Source organism: Diprion similis, chromosome 13 (genome assembly GCF_021155765.1).
Source record: "Diprion similis isolate iyDipSimi1 chromosome 13, iyDipSimi1.1, whole genome shotgun sequence".
NCBI classification, from domain to species: domain Eukaryota; kingdom Metazoa; phylum Arthropoda; class Insecta; order Hymenoptera; family Diprionidae; genus Diprion; species Diprion similis.
The window spans coordinates 1501002-1522660 of NC_060117.1; the positions used below are offsets into that span (position 1 = coordinate 1501002).

At 40.2% G+C, this 21659-nt stretch overlaps 4 protein-coding genes across 9 annotated transcripts in view; 3 read left to right on the forward strand and 1 right to left on the reverse strand.

The window, feature by feature from the left end:
- The first annotated feature begins 375 nt into the window (after nucleotides 1–375).
- Nucleotides 376–5489, forward strand: LOC124413967 (vacuolar protein sorting-associated protein 18 homolog). 5 transcript variants are annotated; one of them, XM_046894792.1, is made up of 19 exons: nucleotides 376–395; nucleotides 788–895; nucleotides 1050–1233; nucleotides 1314–1471; nucleotides 1534–1710; nucleotides 1797–1844; nucleotides 1975–2164; nucleotides 2247–2584; nucleotides 2653–2769; nucleotides 2857–2969; nucleotides 3039–3150; nucleotides 3216–3398; nucleotides 3460–3777; nucleotides 3842–3977; nucleotides 4073–4294; nucleotides 4361–4512; nucleotides 4597–4694; nucleotides 4791–5102; nucleotides 5220–5489. In XM_046894792.1, exons 2-19 carry the CDS (start codon nucleotides 815–817, stop codon nucleotides 5281–5283), a joined length of 3003 nt encoding a protein of 1000 aa, XP_046750748.1. In that variant the 5' UTR covers nucleotides 376–395; nucleotides 788–814; the 3' UTR covers nucleotides 5284–5489. The 5 variants fall into 5 exon arrangements, with proteins under 5 accessions (XP_046750748.1, XP_046750746.1, XP_046750750.1 ...); XM_046894790.1 differs by lacking the exon at nucleotides 376–395 and adding an exon at nucleotides 484–571; XM_046894793.1 differs by lacking the exon at nucleotides 376–395 and adding an exon at nucleotides 526–542.
- On the reverse strand, nucleotides 5353–8283 carry LOC124413969 (DNA-3-methyladenine glycosylase-like). Of its 2 annotated transcripts, none has more exons than XM_046894796.1 (6): nucleotides 8175–8283; nucleotides 7718–7917; nucleotides 7385–7508; nucleotides 7119–7310; nucleotides 6820–7029; nucleotides 5353–6198 (listed from the first exon to the last, which is right to left on the reverse strand). In XM_046894796.1, exons 2-6 carry the CDS (start codon nucleotides 7778–7780, stop codon nucleotides 5777–5779), a joined length of 1011 nt encoding a protein of 336 aa, XP_046750752.1. In that variant the 5' UTR covers nucleotides 7781–7917; nucleotides 8175–8283; the 3' UTR covers nucleotides 5353–5776. The 2 variants fall into 2 exon arrangements, with proteins under 2 accessions (XP_046750752.1, XP_046750751.1); XM_046894795.1 differs by having other exon boundaries at nucleotides 7382–7508.
- A 2715-nt stretch (nucleotides 8284–10998) lies between these two features.
- On the forward strand, nucleotides 10999–14075 carry LOC124413963. The gene is made up of 5 exons (XM_046894785.1): nucleotides 10999–11439; nucleotides 11600–11835; nucleotides 11931–12037; nucleotides 13415–13430; nucleotides 14010–14075. The coding sequence occupies exons 1-5, from the start codon at nucleotides 11058–11060 to the stop codon at nucleotides 14073–14075; spliced, it is 807 nt and encodes a 268-aa protein (XP_046750741.1). The 5' UTR covers nucleotides 10999–11057.
- A 6568-nt stretch (nucleotides 14076–20643) lies between these two features.
- Nucleotides 20644–21659, forward strand: part of LOC124413962 — a 58247-nt gene continuing 57231 nt past the window's right edge. The window contains exon 1 of the mRNA XM_046894783.1: nucleotides 20644–20813. The gene's annotated coding sequence lies outside the window, so the exon portion shown is untranslated. The remainder of the gene's footprint in view (nucleotides 20814–21659) is intronic.

Genomic DNA, 21659 nt, shown 5'->3' on the forward strand with positions numbered 1-21659 from the left:
TGTTTTTCACTCGCACGCCCGCACACCGACGACGTTCGAGCGAGTCACTGACCGACTTCCCAGTTCCCACCACCGATGCACAGCAGCCGATTCCTCTAATCGCGGTGGTTTCTCACGGCCAACTGATGATGATTCGCTCGCTCATGTCTCATGGATTCGCCCTCCTCCTGGCTGCTGCTGGCCGCAAACTACCGCGACGTGAATCATTTGTTTCGGATTTAATCCTAGGTGGCGACACTTACAGGCCGATTTGCTGGTAACTGTTTACCGACCGGACTCTAATCGCAGAGAATGAATTGATGGTTACACTAAAATTAGAATTTATACATCGGTAGCTCAAACATGTAAAGATAAGTCGGTTGAATATTTGTAATTCGAGGGTGCCTGATATCGCTGTACGTATTTTTTGTAATTGAAGTTTTTTTTTTTTTTTTTTCTCATTCATCAACTTTCGGATCCTGGTTAAATGTCTTATCTATTCTCGTTATCGAGCAGCGACGACGGGCGGAGTTTTGTCTGCTAATTTTCTAACCTCTCGAACTGTCAGTGTCCGTTGATCGTACGTAAACAGGTGGGAAAACTAAAGCGACTAGTTTTTTTTTCAGGTCGTTTACGAATCTCTGATGTTTGTATCCTCTTCTTTATTCAGATTTGAATTTAGCGAAAGCACTTCGACGGTTATTCTAGTTCTGGAACGTTTTTTTTGACAACTGTCAATTTGACGTTTGAACAAAATGAGTTCTAACATTTTATGTACTACATACTTAATCTCTGTTTAATTGCACAGAGAATCGGAGACTCGCGAAGCTTCAAAATGACGTCCATATTCGACCAGTATGAGCAGGATTCCCAGAGGTCAAAACATCCTGTGGCTCCGTCCATCAGGCCTGATATCGTGAGTATATTTTACCAGCTAGCAATAAAACATGTAAAAAACTTGACAAATATATTCGATTAACTCGGACTGCGGAGATTGATTTCTGCTGTTTCAACTATTCGACAGAGACGATTACCGATTAACTTACCGAATAAAGAATTCTTTTTCTCAGAGCACAACTGGATTCATTCACATGAAGCTTCGGGATGATGGTCCCATATTCACCAAACAGAAAGTCAATTTCATGCCCTCGGACGACATCACGCATCTTGCGGTCAGCAGCAACTTGATCGTCATCGCCATGGCTAATAACGTTCTATTACGCATAGACATGAAGCACCCGGACAAACCTGAGGGTATCTTAATTTGAAAAATTGATATTTAGTTCCATTCCACCATGGATTTTGATTTAAAACTCAACTTTCAATTTGATCAGAGATCGACATCTCAAAGTACTCGGCGAACATGAAATTGTCCGGTCTTTTTCTGGATCCCCTTGGTCATCATCTGCTGCTCGCGATGGTTCCCAACAAAGGAGAGACTCCACCTGCAGAGCTCTTCTATCTTCACAGAAAAACGACGAAACTTAAGCAGGTAAGACGAGTTAGTAGCTACTAGAAACTTTTTAGAGTTAAACCTGCGATTCTAACTTTCAGGCTGGAAAATTTAGAGGTCACGAGATCACTGCTGTAGGATGGAATTTCGCCAACACTTCGGAGACCACCTCTGGTCCCATACTGCTCGGAACGTCGAAGGGGCTGATTTTTGAGACTGAAATCGCACTCGATGGTGACAAGATATTCAACACGAGCCTGGAGCAGTATTGGAGGCAGGTAAGTTGAGATAAAAACAAGTTTACGCGATCGACGTTGTTAGAAAATAGAAGCAGTAGTGATAATCACTGGTATTCGTTTCAAAGCTTCCCAATTATCTACCTCTCTACGGCAGTAAAGAGGTGGACGGACTCGTGAGTATAAGAAAATAACAAAAATTTAACTCGGTATCATATTTACTAAGGTAATTTAAGTCAGTCGTACATTTGGAATCGACTGGCAATTCCTCCTCTACGTTGCACAGTTCGTCGGTCTTTTTTTCAGGTATTCGACATAGGCGAGGAGAGCAAGCCGCCCATCACAGGTCTGGAGTTCCATAGATTGGGAAACAGCGACAGATACGTGGTGGTGGTTACGACTCTCATCAGGATTTATCAGTACATTGGGTCCGTCACTACTTTGGACGAGAAGCCGCTGCTTCAGCAGATCTTCAACAAATATTTAAACGCCAAGGGTAACATTTGCCGCATCATGGTCAATCTGTAGAACAAGATTCTGATCTATCAACATTGAATTCATTTGCACTTATTCCACAGAGAGATTCAATCAGTTGGACAGTACCCTGCCTTATTCAAAAATGCAGTTCTATTATTCGGAACCGAAACAGTTGCCAAAGTCTTTTGGCTGGTTGACCGAAACTGGCATAGTATATGCGCAGATCGATCCAAACGTCGACCCGAAAAACGTGTTGGTGAATAAAAAGGTGATAACATGCCCGGAAACGAGTCTGATCGGTGGAAACATTTCGCATTCATCAGAAAGGCCGCTATCTTTCGTGCTGACTGAATTTCATACGCTGCTTTTATACTCGGATCGGGTCAAGGGACTTTGCCTTCTCAACCAGGAGCTGATCTTTGAGGACATCTACAACGACGTACGAATTTCTTTTCTCCTATCGACGCGCTTCTGCTTATCCTTAAAACTTCTTAATCTCTTTCGCAGGCGTTCGGTAAGCTCGTCAACATAACTAAAGACCCCATGACAGGCTCTATATGGGCCTTTAGCGAGCGCGCCGTCTTCAAGTACAAAGTCACCAAAGAGGACAGGAACGTTTGGCAGGTAATGTTTCTCTCTTCGATGTTCGGGCGATTTCTTTGCCAAGAATTGTCCGTTTGCTCATATTAATTCGCCTCTTACTTCTCACAGATTTATGTTGACAAGGGAGAATTCGATCTGGCCAAGAAATACTGCAAGGATAATCCGGCGCACATTGATCACGTGCTGGTAAAACAAGCGGAAATGTTGTTCGCAAACAAGGAGTACGTGTACAATTCGAAGCAACTCATTTTGCACTCCATCGAAGATTGCTAATTTGATCTCAATTTCAGGTACGAACAGAGTGCGATCATTTACGCCGACACGCACTCGTCGTTCGAGGAGGTATCCCTGAAATTTTTGCAGGAGTGGCAGATCGAGGCGTTGAAAACGTTTCTGAAAAAGGCAAGGCTTCCGGGATTGTTGGACAGATTGGTAGGAAATCCTGGACTCATTATCGATTTTTGCAGAAGTTAGAGGGGCTCAAACCGCAGGATAAAACTCAGGTGACAATGATAGTCGTCTGGGTTGTGGAACTTTTTATGAACCAAATGGGCGCTCTGAGGGGCGACCACACTTCGCATCTCCACAATCCGCGGTATCAAGAACTCCAGAAACAGTTCGACAGCTTTTTAGCAATACCGAAAGTCGAGGTGAGATGATACGAGTGATAATTTTCGAGCCATTTTTTGTTATCGTATTCGTTTTTCACAGGAGTGCATACGAACGCACAAAAGCTCGATATACGACCTGATGGCGAGCCATGGAGACAAGGAGAACCTGATTCGCCTGACGATAATGCACCGCAATTACGAGGAAGTGATACGCCAGCATCTGTACAAAAACAACTACTTGGAGGCTCTGAACGTTCTGAAAAGTCAGGGAAACAGAGAACTGTTCTATCAATTCGCAGGCACGCTTTTGCAGGAGCTTCCGAAACCAACTGCGCTCGCACTCATCTCTCAAGGCTCGATGCTCAAGCCGTCCAAACTTCTGCCAGCCCTGGTCTCCTGCAACAACGATGAGAAACACGTAAGAACAGAAATCCGCAAAGGACTAGTAAAGGGCGTGAAACAACTTAATCGACACGTTTCAGGCCCAGGAAGTGATTCGCTACCTGGAATTCTGCGTCTACAAACAAGGCTGTCAGGAGCAGGCGATACACAATTACCTCCTGTCTCTGTACGCTCGCTACAAGTCAGACGAGGTGCTGCGATACATCAGTTCGCAAGGTGAATATCCGATCCTTTGTTACAGCGTTGATTTCCGTTGATTAAAAATCACTCACCCTATGCTCGTTCCATTTTCAAAAAAAAAAAACAACTAGGCCAAGACATCGGCATGGTTCCTTATGACGTTCATTTCGCACTGCGGCTATGCAAGGAGGCGAAGCTGACCAAAGCCTGTGTCCAGTTGTCGGCTCTGCTTGGGCTCTGGACGGCTGCGGTGGACTTGGCGTTGACGATAAGCGTCGATTTGGCCAAGCAGATTGCCTCTATGCCGTCGCAGAACGACGACGAGCTGAGGAAGAAGCTCTGGCTGAAAATAGGTGAGTGCGACTCGATCGGGGAGGCTAAATCCCAGCGTCGAAGTGACGCTTGAGTGTTTTTCACAGCTGAGCACGTGGTCAAAGAGCGGGACGATATCAAAGAGGCAATGGAGTTTCTGCAGCAGTGCGATTTGGTCAGAATCGAAGACATTCTTCCGTTTTTCTCGGATTTTGTTACCATCGATCACTTCAAAGACGCCATCTGCAACTCGTTACAGGTAAGAAAAGAAGAGAAGAGAAAACGGTATACTTGATCGGAGGTAATGGTTCGAGATTAACACCCGTTTAATAATCATAATTAGGAGTACAATCAACACATCCAAGACCTCAAGGAGGAGATGGAAGAGGGGACCAAGGCGGCGGAGCTGATCAGGAAAGACATACAGTCGTTTAGAAACAGGTACGTCCATCCCTCTCCCGAGAGCGAAGATGGAGTCTCTTTACTATATGAAAAAACCTGGAAGAGCAAGATGCAAATCCGCTTCTCAAATTTCAGATGCATTTTCATCCCAGCCAAAGACACCTGCAACACTTGCGATGTTCAGCTGCTGCTCAGATCGTTCTATGTATTTCCCTGCGGGCACAGATTTCACAGCGATTGTCTTGTCGCCGCCCTTATTCCCATGCTCTCCATGGAGCAGAGAACGAAGCTTGCCGATCTCCAGCGTCAGTTGACTACCGCCTCTGGGAAGGCCGAGGACACAAATTCCATCGGCTCAGTTTCCCTGTCCACCAAGGATCAGATCAAAGCCGACATCGACGATCTTGTCGCCTCCGAGTGCATCTACTGCGGAGAGCTAATGATCGAGTTAGTGCTGACTTAATTTTTTCTTTTCACACTTTTTCAGTGCCATTCAGGAGCGCCGAAGTCTATAAAGAATTTGCGTTAGTCGGAATTCAGTATTGAGTTGTGCTTTTTTTGCAGATCGATAGACAAGCCGTTCATCGAGGAGGAAGATTACGAGAGAGTGATGAAAGAGTGGGACTGAATTACGGCGCGGATAATAAAGGGAGTCGTATTCTTGATTCTCTACAACAATTAGCGGAAATTATTTTCCTAAAAACCCCGAAGCGAGATTAAAATCGAAGGGAAGGGCAGGTCGGAGTATTCAAAGAACAGAACACTGGCTTGTTATTTGTATAGGATTGTTTACAGCAGCGACAAAGGTCCGAGTAGGTATGTAAAAACAAGAGCAAAAAGTTAATGCAAAAACAATGTTTCTTTATAAAAGATACCAACATTTATCACAAATCGTTGTTTATCATTATCACACATGCATTGTACGGGAATTTGCCTCAAAAAAAGGTAATACTGTTCTGGTATATCAGGGCGTGGCATTTAAAAGAGCGTAAATTACCATTGGATTCAAGTTATTACTTAATAATAGAATTATACTATAAACGATGACGATGACGCACGCGAAGAAGACGGCGAGCGATTGCGAGTAGTACAAAGAGAATTAATAATCTTTCGTCTAGAAACTACATTCTGAGTTCTGCTTCAGCTTTTTTGTCTACTTTGCTAACAGACCGATCGCCGAGGACGTAGAATCTCAGAGGTTTCATTGCCCATTCGGGGCCAGCACTGTCGATACCGATTCTCGGGCACTCAACTATTTCGATGACACCAGCGCCGTCGTTTTCTTCGTCATCCTCGATCCACAGTCCCCGCCATTCGCACGCTGAATACTTTGTGTGATCTCTACTGAGCGCGAACGCTATGCAAAATTTTGATGGACCGTTGCTGAGCTCGTGTACTTTGAAGTTCTTCTTTGCCAATTTTTTGGCCCCGTCGACGCCTTGCTTCGGCTTCGAACCCGGTAGTGGCAAATTTCGAAACTCTGTCATCTGGTCCATTCCCTCGATAGGCGCTAGCGCTCTGATTAGCACACCGCTTCCGTCACCTGGAAAGAGCATACGGTCATTCGAGTGATCAAGACCGGGTGCAGACCGGAATAGATTACGGTTAAACTCACTACATGCTCATCGTCTACTGGAATTTACAAGAACTCTAAAAAGTCGTTATAGTGGTTCATTGGCTTATGATCAGAACCAATTTTCGCAGGCGAAATTTCTCTGGCTGACGCTAGTGTTATTGAATATATAAAACCGAAGGGGCTTTGCGGCCCACTCTGACCCCGCAGACTCGATGCCGATGCGAGGCGCGGATATGACTGTGAGGGGAGTGTCGTCCTTGGACTTGTCATTCTCAACCCAGAGTCTCGAGCATTTTGTGATGTCTTTTTCATTGAAGGTTTCTTTGTCGATCTCGAGCGCTGTGCAGAGTTTCGAAGGCCCGTTGCAGAGCTGGTGCGCCTTTAAAATCCTCAACTTCGACGTCATCACCTTCTCCTTGGATCCCTTTCTAAGCTGCGTATTGCGCAACAGTTCCATGTAGCTGTGACCTATCATCGGCTCCAGCGCTCTGATGAAGACCGAAGCTCCTGGCACTGTGGCGGGGAGGATATTAAATATCGAAGACCGAAAAGGGATCTCCGACAGTGATTTTTGGCGCAGCGACTCACCTTTGGAGGATATGTTGAAGCAGTGATACATGCCGTACGTCAGATAGACGTAAATTGTTCCAGGCGGCATGTACATAGGGACGTTACGGGGGGTGATTTTGTTCCCGTAGGTCTGCGACGCGCGGTCTTCGCCACCAAGATACGACTCCGTCTCGACTATTCTGCCCTTCAAAATAGTGCCATTCTCCAATCGCCTTACCAGAATCTTCCCTGCGTTTGTACAAATAGTCAGCCAACAGGGGGAATTAGTGTGCTACATTACTGCCTGGTAATAAATATTGAAGATGACTGTGTAATACCTAGAAGATTTTTCGCCAGCGTCTCACTGGGGACGTCGAAAAATTCGAAACTAAGTCGGTTGGCGGACAAAAGCTGTTCTTCGGGAGTTGTGGGTGGATCTTGACGCTGTTTTAGTTCGCTTTTCATCATTTCCATATCCACGACTGCCCGCAACGGACGTTTGTTAGATTTTAATTTCTCTGGTTCCGTTCCTACAGTGAAATTATGGTAAACATCGAGGAATTGTTGCCTGATTTTATGTTAAAAAAATTTTTTTCCTCACCAGCTTTAGGCAGCAGGCTTCCCAAGTTTAATTTGGCCTTTCCCGTCACCATTCCCAACGTAGTGCTCGTCTCAGATGCAACCTTGCTGACATCAGACTGCAGTGCTGTGCCATTTTCTGCTTCAAGCTACAAAATCGTGGAATCAGAGCCAGATCTGAGGTATTTATGTTATTGTTATCATCCGACGTAACGCCTGAGTGCAAATATTGAATAGAAAAATTTTAATTCGCTCATCTTGTGACCAAAAGTTGAACGACGAAGATACATAAGTAGGTGAATTGTTTCACTTTGCGATCGATACTGTAGGAAATTGAGTAGCTTGTGCGGGCAGTCACCTGTTTTCTATTTCTCACGAGCTTCTGAACTTTGGTGGCGAGTCTCTGTTTCTTTGGGGGCATGTCGCTCGTACCAGTTGATAATATTGACTGATCCGGATTCCTTGACGAGCAATTTGTATCGCTAGAGTCTATTACCGTTGCTTCCTGAGTAGAGGACAAACCAGTCGCAGACCTCTGAAAGACGAGGCGACACGTATCTGTAATATATCGTAGTAGAATCGATTAATTTTGAGTGAAGAGTGAACAAAACAGAAGGAGAGAGAAGTATAAGTGTTTTTCATTTTTTCTCTGTCTTTGTGTTCGCGCCGTTTTTATTTGGTATTATATAATTTTTCTTATTATCATCATCATATTATTACTTCTAAGGGTCGGATAACAAAAAAAAAAAATTGAAAACCAATAATACATTTGAGTTTCGAAACTGTGTTTATCGCCTAACGTAACCTATTCTAACCTCTTTCTTATAATTCAAGAATTCTCATCCGTTAGTTCTTGTACTCTTTGCTGTTATAACCATAACCACGATTCATTGTCATCTGCTGTCTTCTGTCAATTTTTCGTCTTTTGAATGTGATCGTTTGTGCAAATCACTTGCGAATGAATGAATGAATGAATGAATGAATGGACTAGTTATGGTCTTTACCGCTAGGGGCATTCGCGGAATTTGTACTACTCTACAGGTGCATGGGAACAGGTGCATAGACAAATGGAGCCGGTGCAGTAGCAAGTGCTAATCCTGTTAGTGGAAATACTGGAAATTAATTGAATTAGCACAGGTGCATTATGGCTGCATCGGAGCACGTGGTATGTATACCATGTATGAACGCCTGTGCCAGAGGTTTCAGGCTATCGAACATGCTGCTGAGTGTGTTGGGTTGCCTTTCAAAAGCGCATCAGGCGTATCGCACGATACAAGTCTGGTTATAAAAGTTTGACTGAATTGAACGAAAAAAAGTAAGCAAATCAAAACTAATGCAGGATACTTCAGTTTGTTAGCGAGTAAAGGGATCGAAGATTCCGATGGAAATATAAAAATTGTTAACGATTCTTAGAAAGCAGTTCTAGTTTTGTAACGTACAGCTTCATACTATGGGTTCGGAGTTTAAAAAAATACTAATATTTAATATATAACATGTAAGGTAATACAATCCGCGTAATTTATGCTATCGAAAATTATCCTGCGACTAATGACATCTTGAGTCTTCAATATTTTGATTAAATTCGAAGCCTTGTGGAGTAAGTTCAACTTACCGATAAGTCTCAAACTCCTTGTTCCAACATTTCGCGAACTGATCAGGAATTTTGGCAACAGCATGACGATAATTTTTCTTCTTTGATCATGTGTTGAATTCAACGATATTTGTACGTCTCTTGTGCACACAAACGTCAGAATATGATGATATTAATCTCGAATATAAGCGAGGCGTTGATCAAATGTCTCAATCACTATACCTATGACAAATTCATAGTGACCAACTTCACATAAGTTTACTTAAATATTGACTAACAATAAGAAATGGAACACCTTAATTATTATTACATATTTTATTACAACATTCTGTTTCTTTTAATTTATTGCAAATCGTCGGAAAAACGATGGACAAGGTTCGGTATCATATTCAGAACGTGTCTATTCGGCACAGTAAATGTCGGGGTACGGTTAGGGTTCATCTTCATCTTGTTTCACCTGTCTCAAAATCGTAAAATAGGATGCTGCAGAGCTGAGTACCTGCGGATAACGAGGGAGGAGGATTAATTATTTCATTCCGCTTCAATTGTCAAAGCTGCACATGTAACTGGATCATAAATATTGCGTAAGGATTCGAACTTGTCCGAATGTTTCCATGTTCATTATCTGAAGGTTGGCAGCAGTGAGTTAGCAGCACTTCTGCGATCTCTCTATGGTGAGTTGAAGGTCCAGTTGAAGACTGACCGAAAGTTGGTGCCAGGGAAAATCGTGGAAAATGGTTTCGCCGATGCTCCCGCTTTCACGGGCCAGAACCTCGCCCGCCGTGCAGTAGAAGAATAATTCAATCGATGTGCTGCAGAAGAAATTGGTAAACCTATAATTAGGGACATCCACGAAAACTTCAACTGAGAGAAAAACGTAATTGAATGAACAAAATGTCCGTTCACGGGCGATGAAATGAATATTTATTTGTGTCAATTCAAGATCTGTTGGTCCATAAAAATTTTTGGTTGATTTAAATAGTCTAAAATGATAACTGATAACTATAAACCTTTCTCTCAGTCTGTCCTCGAAGTCGGCCATTTTGTCGTTCCCGATTTTGATAAAAATTGGCTCTGTTCTATAGGCTGAGGGGTTTTGGAGAAAAAGAAAAACAGAATCGGGTCACTTTTCTCGGCAAATTTTTATCGAAAAATTTCAGACTTTTCAGGTATTTGACAATTTTTCAGAGATGCCTGATGCTACGAATGGAATCCTTCTATGTCCACCAGCATTCACTGCTTGACGTCTTGCTCGTGGGCGAATAAGTATTCGACGTCGAAACAATAAGGCTGTTTTCTCGTAAAAAATTTCGTACATGAAATAATCGTTACAGTTGTAAAAAAAAATTTGTTTGCTTTTTAACGAAAGGCGAGAAAGAATTTCAATTTCGTTTTTTATTTCACTGCCAATTTTCATCTAATTTTCATGTTTTTAATCAAATGTTACACCATTTTAATCTATGTGTAAATCAGCACATTAATCCAATCTTGAAATACGTAAGGACGTAACATTGTTATTGTTATTTTCGATTAGCTTTACCACTGAGTTATTATCGGCATACTTTTCACGCATCTCACTTCAAGTCTACAAATCGATTTTGCTTTACCGAACTTGACACGAATGACATTATATGTATGGATGCTACGTCAAAATCATGCGCTCTGCATTATTATGCTCCTGAAACTTGGATAAACTTGACGGATCGTCACTAAATTTTTTTTTTATAATAGTTTGACGACAGAAGTGAAAGATAATTTTAGAAGAATATGGTCAATTCATATTAGTTGATGATAATTGTTTAACTCAGAGTATTTGTGAATTTTTTCTACGGGCATGGCAGCTGGAATTAATAAAGCTCCCCGGGTTCAGGAGCATTCCAAAAATCATCTTGAAACCAACTCCAGGTTAAGAAATCCCCTCAATGTCGTTGTGGAGAAAGTTGGGAAGACGCGAGCCAGAGTTCACGGGGATGTGAGGTAGGTATTTGAATGAAATTTTTATCATTAAAACATCTCGGAATTGAGTCGCCGTGATTACTAAGCATTGAGCATTTCATTGCATGCTCATGATTTTACTTGCAGTGTCGAAAGCCTGAAGGAATTGTTGATGTCATCGCTGTCGCTCTTGCCAAATGCGAAGCAGGCTGATGCCCGTGGAGATTTGGAAAATTCCGCGACTGACGAAGGAGGAAAATTGTCGGCTGAGTCCAACGGCGGGAAAGCGAGACAAATCGAGGGTGACGGAGGGCTCGATTTTTCTTCGAAGGATGCGTATCGACGATACGGAAAAAGGAAAGACGCCTCCGAAGCTGCGGTGAAAAGGAAAATGAAAACCGAGGGGAAATCTCGGAGGGGGAAATTCTCCGGAGGACGATCCAACAAGCGTCGAGGATATAACGGGGAAGACGATGACGCTGTGGAAGCTGAAGGACTCGAAGCGGACGAGCAAGGAGCCGTCGAAAGCCTTCCGAGTTGCTTGAGCATCTCTGGTGAGAAAATCTAGTTCCTTTTTAAAAACTTACTAAAGACTTCTTGCGTCTCAAGCTATGCGGGAAAAATTAAGGAAATTTTAGCTCCAACGATTTTCAAACTTGAGCGATCATGAATACAAATTGTTTTTCTCTTACTCTTCCGGTTACGTCGTTGCAGCAGCCGGAAGTGAAGAATTACCGCTTTCGCACGACGGTCGTTGGCTGCGTAGACACTTCAAGAAGCCGTTGACACGCGCTTTGAGAGATATAGCGAATAAAAAACCAGCCGATCCTGTCGACTACCTCGCATTTTGGCTCAGGAAATATCGCAGCAACGAGGAACACTGGCAACGGAAACAGCAGTTTGAAAACGAGCTGCGTAGTTTGAGAATTGAGCCGACGATCCAGCAGGAGGTCCGACAGAGAGATAATATTTACATGAAAAAACAGCAAGTTGTTTATCGCATATTTTTTACTTTCTTTCTTTTCCAATTTATTCGCATTCTTAGGAACCCATCGAAGACCTGGAGGTGGAGTATTCAGTAGGAGAAGAAGGCGGTGGGAATGCTGACTGGAATTACCAAAATTATCATCCTACAACTCCAAATCTAGATCCGTAAGAGAAGAACAATTTATTATTTGGTTTTATTGCGTAAGCAAGTGGACCAAGGAAACGAATGACTATTCCGTTATTTCTTTTGAAACATTTATTTCATTATAAACTCGATTTAAAGAAGGTAATAAATTAGTAAGATCCACCTATGCGAAGACGGCTGATAGTGCTTCAAAGAGATTCAATGATTTTCGATCAGATGTGAAGCAATGATTTTTATTCGACCAAATCATGAATCTCGGGAAAAAAATGTGGATAACAACATTGCGGTTATCATACGTTCATAACCAACGATTTAAAATTAAATTGGTACGATTTAAACTACTTCTTCTAGGCGTCCGAAAAAAACGAAACCTAATTTCAACGTAAGATCAACGTCGTCGCCGATGATCAGATAATTCCGCTGACACATCTGCGATTCCGGTTGCCGCTGACAGGCGTCAGTTCGGCTTAAAAGAAGACTATGATCGCCTGCGATTAAAAAACCCCATCGCACGCATGCGTTCCCAGTTGCCGAAATCAGGGGCAAGTCATGCACACACGTAGCTTCTAGACGAAGACAGAGATGGCGCCACAAGCGAGGCGTCCGTTAATCCGCGAGTCGCAAACCAGCCGCGGCGCAGATTCAACTCGAGCCGGGGATGCCGGTGCGGTTATGAGAGGGTGGGTTTAACTCCGCTTTCCACCCCACCTGTATTCCTCGCAAAATTTCGTCGAACCTCGTAGGTTTCCGTGTGCGAAAAAGTTGGCTCATGCGTGGGAAAGGTGTCAACTCACAGTGTGCCGCGCGCAGTCGCCGAGAAAGGATATTATGAGGCGTTCGCAGCTGTGCGGGTAGAAAATCGCACCCCATCGTTCTATAAGAATTCTATCTGTCCGTGAAATAAATACGAGGTATCGCGAAAGGGGTTGCCGCGTTCGAGCCGAGGTGAAAACTCGGCGTATCGTCGCGCGTGTCAATCAATCGGCAAGTCGCGACTGGTCAACAGAGGCCACCTCGCTCTGCCCCAATTCAACCCCCGACCTCGGGACGCTGTGCGGAAAGGAAAGCAAAGACTTTCAAGGGTGAAAGCCGAGGCGGAAAACTAGGCCATTCGGATCTCTAGCAAACACTCGCCGCGTGTGCGACTCACTCGGAGCGACAGCCAGCGAGTCCGAAGTGCAGTGAGACAAGTGACAGGCTGGCGGACAGGTGAAAATTATTGACGCGAGGCTCGCGGCGGCCATGTTCTCGGCCTAGTTTGGGGGCCGGAGGCGAGATGTCGGGCGGGTCGTCGGGCGGCGGAAATCGCGTAGTTACGCTACCCTCGGCGGCGGCAGCAACGCGGAGGATGCTTGACCTGATGCCAGGGCGCGAGTCCCGCCTCGAAAAAGGCGCAGCAGCGAAACGGCGAGCGTGAATCCGCGCGGTTGATTCTCTTTTGTTTTCGAGGGCGGCTGACCCAGTGACGCGTCTGGTGTTCGCGAGAAAAACATCCCCCTCCCCCTGATCGGCGCCATCTTGCCTCCGCGTGCTTCCGTGCTTTAGGAACACGCAGAATTCCGAATTCCGAATTCCTAATTCCGATTTCCGATTTCCGCGCGTCTACGCGTGTCCGGCCGATCGCATCGTCTCGTTGCCAACTTCAGCATCCCCGCCAGTCTCACGGCGTCCCGCCCTCGCGATATTCGTACATACATACCTACGTGCAACATACGTACGATCGATAGTGCGATCAAGAATTAAATGCCCGTAAGTTTTAACGCGTGGATACTTATGTCGTCGGTACTCCTGTTGATTATCGCCTGCGGTGTGAAAATAATCAAGGAAACGAATAGGTAGATGAATAGATATAGAATAGTTACGTATAGATGGATAGATTGATCGAAACTGTGCGCGAGCGAAGGTTCAACAATAGATCTGAAGTTACCCGAAGTTGTTGTTGTTGTCATTTGTTCGTTAGAAAAACAGCGCGGAAACCGGATACGTAAACAGAAATGTCGATGTGAAGATGGAGATTCGATGCCGATGCTCCGCGGTATCATTCTTATTGTAGAATGACGAGGAAGAGGAGGAGGAGACGGATGATGGATGATTAGGTATATACTTAAACTTGAGCGCGGAGACGGAGAGTGAGAGAGACAAAATAGTTTTTCGAAAGCGTTAATATTCGACGTAGGAACACGTCTGCGAGTATAAAACGATCGTATTCTTTTGTGCATGGCAACAAGGCTGAATCGACGTTTTAAACTGATCGCTAGTTTCTTTTTTTAAATTCAACCGTTTCATTTCTCTCTCTCTCTTTCTCTTTCTCTCACCCTTTCTCTATAAATCACGTGCTTTAGCGCATTTCATTTTCCGTTCAAATATTTTGTTCTCTTTCAACTCCCTCGTTTGCGTAGTTTCGTTTTCTTAACCGTTCGTTTCTTCGAAACAAAGCACGATCGAACGAAAAACAAACATCTCTCTTATGAAGAAATTTTTGTTCACATTAAAAAAAAAAAAAAAACAAACGAAAAACAACAAAAATAACAGAAAGGAATTAGGAAAAAGATGAAGAAATTAAGTGCGAAAGAGAACAGTAAAGATGAAAGAATAACGTTCTGTAATTTTTATAGATACATATTTGCACAGTTGGTGCGAATCGTTGCCTCGTATTTAAACTGCGATGATAAAATAGGACAAAAATATCAATTTTTCTTTTTCACACAAATATATTTCACGCGTATGTATATATATCTGACCTAAGTGGTAGAAAGAAAAAAAAACAAAAACAAATCTGTATCGTTGTGATATTTATATATATATATATATATATATATATATATTATAATCGAATTTGTGGGGTGACAAAGCTGTTTCTGTGCAGAGTGAAGGTGAAATGAATAATAACAATAACAACAATAACAACGACAACAAAAACAATAATAATAATCGTAACAACAACAACAACAATCATACCGAGAGTAATTTTAGGCAACGATGATTCTCTTCGTCGATTTTAGTTTCGTGTAGTGCTGGTGGTGTTGGTGGTGGTGGTGGTGGTGGTTGGTGCTGGTGGTGGTGGTGGTGGTGGTGCCACTTTGGATAAGGATAATAAGGATAAAAAGGATTATATCGCACTTCTACCTACGCTACTTTGATCGCCACCTTCTGCAGGATACACACGCAGCAGGCTCCGACCTTATTCGCAACTTCTTACGCCTCGTTTTTCACACCTGAGAGAGAAGGTAAGTCGCGTATATATATATATATATATTATAAGAGAGCTGTGATATTATTAGAGAATTAATTAGACTTAAGTTTTAGTAACGTTTTCAAAACGTAAATTATTATCGACACTTTTACACTTTCGGGATTATTGACGAGAAAAGTTGAGGAAATTTTTCAGGTAAATCCAAGAGATATAATGATTTATAACGAGTTGTTTCTTTTTTTTTTTTTTTGTTTTTCTTTCTATTTTTAAATTTTTTGTGAACAAAGTTTTTCACATTGCGAATAATGTGTATACCTATATATGTATATATGTATGGATATATATTTATTTATATCATGAATGCCATAAATAACGGAAAAAAAAACGATCGTGGATGTTAAATTCTCAAGTCATTGTGATATTTATGCTTTAAGTTTGAAAAATTTGCTATGTATATTGTATATATATTGCTATATATATATATATATATATATAAATGTATATATATTAGACTGTATCAAAAAATTTGACTTTTTTTTTTTTTAATGGTACACTGAAAATATTGTTCAAGGTGACGAAAAAGAAATACCATAAAAATTTCAGATTTTAATATCGATATTTAGAGGTGCCTCGTTGCGATTTTCTACTTTCCATAAGAATAACATGGCAAAAATGGTTCTTGCTCCTTGCCATTTTTATAACTAGATAACGACGCGTCGTACAGAAAATTCAAAAACATGTTTTTGTAGGAAATTGAACGTTCTACAAAAAAGATTTCTTGTCATTTTAAGATAAATCTACTCCTGAAACAGTTATTTGAGGTCCTTTGCTGATGTTTGACCTGAAATAACTTTTGAAGGAGTAGACTTATCGTAAAATGACAAAAGACTTTTTTTGTAGAACGTTCAATTTCCTACAAGAACATGTTTATGAATTTTCTGTACGACGCGTCGTTATCTAGTTATAAAAATCGCAAGGAGCAAGAACCATTTTTGCCATGTTATTCTTATGGAAAGTAGAAAATCGCGACGAGGCACCTATAAATATCAATATTAAAATCTGAAATTTTTATGCTATTTCTTTTTCGTCATCTTGAACAATATTTTCAGTATCCCATTAAAAAAATAAATAGTCAATTTTTTTGATACAGTCTAATATATGTATATGTATATATTGTCGCCGTATTATTATAAATCGCTACCGCGATTTTTTTTGTTGTGTTACTTATTTACTTTGTTTTGTTTTTTTCGTAAAATTGTGTGCGAATTATTCCTCGACTGTGAGTAAAAGACAAAAAGAAAAAAAAAAAAAAATATCTGCGGAAAACTATGATACTCGGGAAGGTTAAAAATCGGATTTCGTTGTTGTTGTTTTATTCTTTGCTTTTTTTTGTTTTTTTTTTTTTATTTTTTTACGATTAAACTCAATCTATCTCTTAAGCCGAGCTTATTTCATTTTTTAAAGTCTCCTAATTTCGAATGAACAAATATTTTCTCATCAAGTGGACGAATAATATATGCAACACGGGTTTTAATAAATAAATAATATGTACACATACATATATATATATATATATATATATATATATAGGTATATATAATACACGCACTTTGCTCCGCTTAATTGAATTAATTACTCACCTCTCGTCTCGTCTCGTCTCGTCTCGACTCGTTTTGTCTTCATCTTCATCCTCGTCTTCGTCTTCGTCTTCGTCTTCGTCCTCGTCACCTTGATCTTTTGCTGCACGAGTGATATAATTTATAAGGCAAACTTTGAGCCCCGCTGCACTCAGCTAGCAAGCAAAAGCAGACAAGAGTAGATTAGCTGTGTGTGTGTGCGTGTGCGTGTGTCACGTCACATTACAATTTCGCACTGTATTATATACTTTCGATAGTTGTGTGTGTGTGTGTGTGTGTATATAAAAGATTTTTCCCAGCTGCACACACAGTTTTCTCTCATTAACGAGAGCAAAGCAAACGCTAAATCCTGATTACACGATCATTTTTTTAATCAGCAATTTATACAATAAATCAACAAATTTCTCTTCAAATTTTTTTTGAAGAATTTGAATTTATTGAAAAATTTAAAAATTATCGAAGAAAAAAGAAAAACAGCAATTATAATCGATCTTTAAATTTTCACAACGCGTGTTGCGTTTTTTTTTTTTTTTTTTTTTTATATCCGTTTTCCTGCTGTAACAGTTTAAATTTTTCTTTTCTTACGTACGACTTTCGTTAGTCTGTTTCTCCCTTTTTCTCTTCTTATCGCATCATCTCCCCCCTCTTTTCTCCTCTCGATGATCATATCTCTTCTTTTTTCTCTCTCTCTCTCTCTCTCTCTCTCTCTCTCAGACGTTGAAATATTATTACAAGTATTATTACTAATTATAATATAAAACGTTAAATTTTTGCGCCGCGCGTTTCAAGAGAAAATTACTTTACAGTATAGAAATGAAGAAGAGAGAGAGGAAAAAAAATAAATTAAAAATAAATAAATAATTCCTCTCGCTCATAGTCTGTTCAATAATTGATCCTGTGTGTATACATATATATATATATATATATATATTATATAAGAAATCGGGAGAGAAAAGAGAGAAGAGGAGAGGAAGCAGAAAGTTTGCTCAGCCGCCGACGGTGGTATTGATCCTCCTTGTTTTCGACCCCTCGACCCTCTGCAACTCTCTCTTTCTCTCTCTTTCTCTCTCTCTCTCTCTCTCTCTCTCTTTCGTCATCTCGCTGTTGCTCTCCACGCGTTTTCACCGTCAGAGTCAGAGTGGCCGGACACTCTTCGTTCTCCGTTTTTCCGTTTCCTCGGATTTTCGTTATCTTATTATTTTTCGATAAGAAACAACAGCGAATAAAAAAAAAGGAATCTACGACGTTAACGAATTATTATCGGAGACAAAGAAGAAAGTGGGGATGAAAAAAAAAAAAAAAAACAACAACAACAACAACAACAAAGTACTACAGATACGTTATAATATCTTTGCAAATAACGATGATAATTGATTCCGTTTCCTCCTTTATATATGTATATTACTTTTTTGTTATCCTATTTTCTTTTCTTCTATCGTCTATATATATAATGGCAAATTTGCAATATTAAAAATTGCTTCGGGTTTGTTTATATAATATTTATTGTCGTACAACTATTGTATTAAGTTTGTATATAACGTTATTGTAACGACGCATCATTGGGAAATGACGTTTTATTTTGCAATATTTAATACAATTGGCTGAAATTTAGCAAATTGTTAATAAATTATCCGCGAACTTGGGTGCCTCCCCCCCCCCCCCCCCCTCCCCCCAATTCAACCACTTTTCAGCTATTTTAAAGGTGTGTAAAATAGTTATTTGTCTTTCAACGTTTCGATGATGTACACTCTAACGTTACTAACTTCAGAACTTCGTATTGTAAAAAGAATTTATTCGTGAAATATTAAAAATATTGCAGGCAAATTATGCAAAGTAAATGTGAAAAAATAATACGAAATTTGGAAAAGGATGACACAATGAAAAAAAGAAATAAATAAATAATGATGATACATGGTGTAATTAAAAGATGACGTTTTACAGCTTGGTCTTGGAAATTATTATTGCTGTTGTTATTTGTTATTGTCGTTGTCGTTGTCGTTGTTGTTGTTGTTGTTGTTCCGTGCCTGTGCGCGCAACTTCAACAGGTAAAAACCAGCCAACCCCTATTTTCTCATCGCGTTTCACTCTATCGCGTATATGCAATAAAGTATACGGTCTGCTATGCTATACGCAGTTCTTATGGCTACATATACGAGTATATATACCCGAGGATGGAAGGACGAAAAGAAGGAAGGAAGGAAGGAAGAAAGGGTTGTATTCTATTGCCTGGGGTGTTGTAAATAGGATATAAAAGTATTATTTGTTGTCTCGTCGCGAGAAGGCGGTGAAATGGAAGAAAGATAAACGATAAATGATAAATTAAATTAAATTAGAAGTTGGAATGAAAACTGGAACGAACCTGCCAACCACTAACGTTTGATTCTCGCTCTATTTTTCATCTTGTCTAAAAGTGTTTTTTTTTTTTTTTTTTTTTTTTTTTTTAAAGAGCAATTTTCTAAACTATATATTGTATTAAACAAAATTTTGACCAAGAATTTTTTCAAATTTTTTCAGCCCACTGGTTCATTATTTGTAGTAAATATTGATAGTGATTTTGAAAAGGACGACCGTTTTTTTTTTAAACTTGTAAAAAATTTTGAAAAACTGTGGTTCCTTTTACAAAGAAATTTCAAGACGGTTGCCCATAATGGACTGATTTTATTTTGTATTTTGTATTTATTTTTTTCCTCTTTCTATAAGCACTCTCAAGTTTTTCATCAATTAAAAAACTGTTCAAAAATCCTCTGAAAATTGATAAAAATAATTTCAAAACTTCTATTTTTACTCTGAAAAATTTCTAGGCCGGTTTCATTATGAAGTTGATAGAAAAAAAAAATGCTGAATGTGTGAAAAAAATAGCACAAAAATCGCTGCATTCTTTAGCAACATTAGATCACTTATAAATTGTATAAAAAATTTCGAAGATAACGATCAGGTTACTCAGAATACTTTTTTTTTTTTTTTTCTCTTTTATAATTATCTTAATAATTTTATTGCGAATTATAGTTATAGCCAATCGTCGTCGCGCGGTATCTGCAGATTTACTCTTCGAATTATGCAATCCATGCATATTTGAATTTAAACGTATATATTTTTCCTTATTTAATCATTTGTTTATGCATTTTTTCTCTTGTTATTTCAGTATTTTTTAATTCGTGTCAAATTATTGAACGACGTCCGCGGAATTTTGTACAATTTCGAAACATACATTGTAGAATGTCATACGTCTACGTATTATGGGAGAGTGAGAGAGAGAGAGAGAGAGAAGCGCGCTCGTTTCCGGTTTGAAAAACAAAGCGGATAAAAATGAAAAATGAAAAGTTCCATGCACAGCATAAAAAGCTCTTCCTTGTCCATTGTTCCCTGTCTGCCGGTTTTGCAAAATTTTCGCGTAGTTTTCGACCAGCGGTAATAATAATGATAATAATAGTAATATTAACGACAAACTTTGTTTCATAAAAACAATGTATTATTACGATGTCTATAGATATATATATATATATATATATATATATATATATTACATATTTTTCAAAATAAATTCGAAAAATCTTTTTATCTTTTGATCTTTTTTATTGAGAGGAAAAAAAAAAACAAGATTTCACTTGGAACGCCCCATATTTAAAATAGAAAAAGGGGGAAGGAATTGTTAAAATAAATTCTTGTATAAGAATATGATTGATATTTAAATACAGTTAATAATTTCGATATATATCGTCGATAATGTTGCGACATTTTTTGTACAAAATTGTGTTAACGATGTGTTTCATCTCAGGATTCTCCACCTGGCATGCGAAGGCTGACGGTGAGAACGGAGCTTGGCTGTCGGGGCGGCGAAAATCTGCCAGCCAACGGAGCTGGGCTGGAGCAACGGTGAGCGCCGACCCGGGGCGACCATCAACGCTCCTGCTTCGCCCAAAAAGCGACTCTCCTCGTACACGCCACTGTCGACGAACAGCAGAACAGGTCAGTACTGAGCTCCGTTTTACTCCCAGTCCCGTGGCGATGTTACAAAAACAAAAACAATACGGAAAAACAGTCTTTTCGGATACCATTCGTCACCGTAAAAACCGAAGAGTCAGTTTGGTAAAAAAACTGGAAAAAACTGGAAAGTCTTTCACTATTTTTAAGATTTTTTTAAAAATAATTATTGTTGGTTGTAGAATGTTTAAATTTTTTGTCATTGTGCGTTGATGAGTACTTTGAGAAACATACAACCGCGTGTATAAACAATAAGATTTTATTGTTATAAAATTTCGACAAATTTTCTTCAAAGGAGTTGTTTCGATCGAGTTAACTCGACGTTGGGTATAACGAAGGGTGTGTAGGTTTAGGTATATATGTATAATATCAGGGTTAAGGACGAGAGGGAGAGAAAATGAGTTAGAAGGCGAAGAAGGAGAAGAGCGATCGCCGAGAAATTACATTTTAAATGAGTCGCCTAATGAAATCTGTTTTGCGATAATTAGGAACTCGCCGCCGTTGCGGAGCCAGGCTTGAAACTTCCGGACGCTTTTCTCGTGCGAATTTTATTCGGTAGGCTTGTGAATTCTCTGTCATACTAGTAATAATTTCTTCATCGTCGTCTCGGTCTTTGCCACCTATCGATTAATTCCTCTTTTTCATGGGCGGGTAGTAAGTGAAACAAATTGAAAATGGCGCCGCCCTGATTCTCGTAGAAACTTTTCAAGATGGATAACTTCTACGATTTTCGAAATACCCCGTCACAATTTGGTGGTCAATTTTTTGCCATCCACCCGCACCTTTATAAATTTTTTCACAATTTTCCAAACATGATTTGCGAAATGCCGT

Bases quoted from the DNA above. Each gene is read 5' to 3' on its own strand.
- LOC124413967 (XM_046894792.1), top strand. From the start codon at position 815: ATGACGTCCATATTCGACCAGTATGAGCAGGATTCCCAGAGGTCAAAA. The intron at 4,513-4,596 runs GTAAGAAAAGAA...AATCATAATTAG, and splicing joins CCATCTGCAACTCGTTACAG to GAGTACAATCAACACATCCA. The intron at 4,695-4,790 runs GTACGTCCATCC...CTCAAATTTCAG, and splicing joins ATACAGTCGTTTAGAAACAG to ATGCATTTTCATCCCAGCCA.
- LOC124413969 (XM_046894795.1), bottom strand. From the start codon at position 7,780: ATGCCCCCAAAGAAACAGAGACTCGCCACCAAAGTTCAGAAGCTCGTG. The intron at 7,311-7,381 runs GTGAGGAAAAAA...ATTTCACTGTAG, and splicing joins AAGCCTGCTGCCTAAAGCTG to GAACGGAACCAGAGAAATTA. The intron at 7,030-7,118 runs GTATTACACAGT...GTACAAACGCAG, and splicing joins GCTGGCGAAAAATCTTCTAG to GGAAGATTCTGGTAAGGCGA.
- LOC124413963 (XM_046894785.1), top strand. From the start codon at position 11,058: ATGTCATCGCTGTCGCTCTTGCCAAATGCGAAGCAGGCTGATGCCCGT. The intron at 11,440-11,599 runs GTGAGAAAATCT...ACGTCGTTGCAG, and splicing joins GAGTTGCTTGAGCATCTCTG to CAGCCGGAAGTGAAGAATTA. The intron at 11,836-11,930 runs GTCCGACAGAGA...TCGCATTCTTAG, and splicing joins AGCCGACGATCCAGCAGGAG to GAACCCATCGAAGACCTGGA.